The sequence below is a fragment of the Bombus impatiens genome, unplaced genomic scaffold, assembly GCF_000188095.3.
Source record: "Bombus impatiens unplaced genomic scaffold, BIMP_2.2 scf_1080, whole genome shotgun sequence".
NCBI lineage: Eukaryota > Metazoa > Arthropoda > Insecta > Hymenoptera > Apidae > Bombus > Bombus impatiens.
Genome location: NT_177499.1, coordinates 647,157 through 649,628, shown reverse-complemented (window position 1 = coordinate 649,628; position 2,472 = coordinate 647,157). Strand labels below are relative to the sequence as shown.

The following is a 2,472-nucleotide window of genomic DNA, read 5'->3' as shown; positions in this document are numbered from 1 at the left end:
GGCCTCGGTAGCGTCAGTGCCAACGCCACCTCCGCAAACCACCACCCACCATCCGCATCCGTTCGGCATGTTCGCAGGCCTGCTGCAAGCGGTCTCATCGTCGCCGTCTACCAGCAGCATCGGTTCGTCGAGCATAAACAGCGTCAGCTCGATAAACGCCGTGACTCCTGGAAGCGGCGCCGCCGGGCCCTTGGCTTCCCTGACCACGTCAGCCGTGTTGGCTGCTACGTCCACCTACAACCCGCTCGGCCTGGCTGTCGGAGGGCCAGCAGGTAGGCGCTGCTAGCATCAGGGCGAGCTGCAGTTCCTGCTACACCTCCCGATCGATCTGACACGATTCACCGATCCTCACCGCCAGTCTGACTGATTCGTCCACCTTTATCCAAGCTGTATATCGACGTATCCTACTTGTGGTGTAGCCGGACCTAGCACTCCTACCCTCCCGCTTGACACTCTTTTTATTATCTCTTTGAACACCTATGATTTCTCTCTCTCTCTCTCTCTCTCTTCTGTCTGTCTGTCTGTCTGTCTGTCTGTCTGTCTGTCTGTCTGTCTGTCTGTCTCTCTCTCTCTCTCTCTCTGACTCTCTCTCTCTCTCTCTGCTCTCTCTCTCTCTCTCTCTCTCTCTCTCTCTCTCTCACTCTCTCTCTCTCTCTCTCTCTCTCTCTCTCTCTCTCTCTTAATTTCAATCACACTCTTCGACATGAAAAAAGAGAAAAAAAGAAGAAGGAAAAGATAGACTAGATACAGAACTTGCGTGCACAAATATCAGTTGTTGTATTCCTTTTTTGCGTAAGGAAGGATCGAAACTATGGACATTTGATAAGTAAATAAATAAATTTCTTTGCAAAGAACGGATTGTTGCCTGTACGATTCATTTCACTCCTTCCGTCGAAGAAAACCAAGCGAGTCTAACGTTGTTCTCGGAGCAGCTACGGCACGCGGATAACGATCGGCTTCGAGTTCCGGAGGCTCGCGTTCGCCAGCGGTCGTTCTCGGCCGGCGTTCGCTCGCGCGTTTTGACGATTAGATTAGAGCCTGTTCTCTCTCTCTCTCTCTCTCTCTCTCTCTCTCCCTTTCTCTATCTCTCTCTCTCTCTCTCTCTCTCTCTCTCTCTCTCTCTCTCTCTCTCTCTCTCTTTCTGTCTTTCGCGTTCGTGACGGATAGTTTACGAGAGTCGAATCGCGGTTACAAATTGCTTTCACGGACGGTAGAAGCGTGTGAAAGTGTCGGGAAGCAATTGTAAAGAAGTACGATCTGTTACAGTGCGTGGAAACACCACGTGTAATATCTGCTACAAGACATTTGCGTGCAACTCCGCGCTGGAGATTCATTACCGGAGCCACACGAAGGAACGACCTTTCAAATGCAGCATATGCGACAGAGGCTTTTCCACAAAGGTAACGTAACTCTCTTACGTTCGATGGGATCGGGACGATGGAATTGGACGCGCTCATTCCGAGAATTGTTTGCTGCTCGCCAAACGAGCGTCGAGAGGAATCGTGCAACGAATCGAATCGATCAAATACGATCGCCTCGTTCCTAATAACCTGTAAATCTATTCTTCTCTTCCGGTATTCTTTTCTAATCGTTTTTCTTCGCGTTTATCGTTGGCATTTAAAGGTTATGACGGATTTTTTGCCACGTTCCAGCAACCATTTGCACTTACTTGCTAGAAAAAGGCGTAAGACGTTATCGAAATTTCCAGTTTGATTCGGTTTCAACGACTCGAACGCTTCGCAGTACGAGAACAACTTGGAACGCTTGATTCAACGTCTCGTGAAAATCGAAGAATCGTTAGCGAGTTACGCGTAGTAACTCTCTCGCGTTTAAATTCGTATAAAAGTTTTCGTTATTTTAATTACGTGATCGCCCTTTACAAATACACGAATATGGGAAAAAGATCGAATGAAAGGAGGAACGCGAAGAAACATTTCTACGTAGTTGTAAGCGTCTCGTGCCATTCCGTTAGACGGAAATTAAGATTTCGGATTTAGAATTGCTCTCTGTCTGCCGATATGTACGAATCGATGTAAAAGTATACATACGTATAAATACATGCAAGTCGGTGATCCAGTTGCGCGATTCCTTCGCGGCGAACGCTTACGCTTTGTTGCTTTTAGAGAGGGAAATAGATACTAACGCGATATATCCGAATCAACGTATTAACGGAAACTCGAACGACGAATCGATAATCGTGAAAAAAAATAGAAAACGACGATGCAAATCGCGCCAGTCGGTTCAGGTTTGGCCAGCTCTGTATCTTTGTTTTTTCTACGATACTTTCAGAACGATGGTTCCGGGCAGCAAGCATGCATCTGTGCGTCTCAACCGTTGCCCGCTAACAGTTCGATCACTTCACCCGATCCTCAATTTGGATCAGCGTGCGCCAGTAGTCGAGAAAAAGCGAAACGCAGGCGGCGGCGGCGACCTGAGGATCGGAAGAACCGGGGGCGGAAAGGAGCCGGAGGG

The 2,472-nt window shown here is 48.3% G+C and overlaps 1 protein-coding gene across 1 annotated transcript in view; it reads left to right on the top strand.

Annotated features, from left to right (window-relative positions):
* Nucleotides 1-2,472, top strand: part of LOC100749614 (sal-like protein 3) — a 12,865-nt gene that overhangs the window by 3,190 nt on the left and 7,203 nt on the right. Inside the window, 3 exon segments of the mRNA XM_033323635.1 lie at nt 5-272; nt 1,267-1,400; nt 2,290-2,472. The exon segment at nt 2,290-2,472 is cut by the window's right edge and continues 90 nt beyond it. Of these exon segments, the coding sequence (XP_033179526.1) occupies nt 5-272; nt 1,267-1,400; nt 2,290-2,472 (585 nt within the window).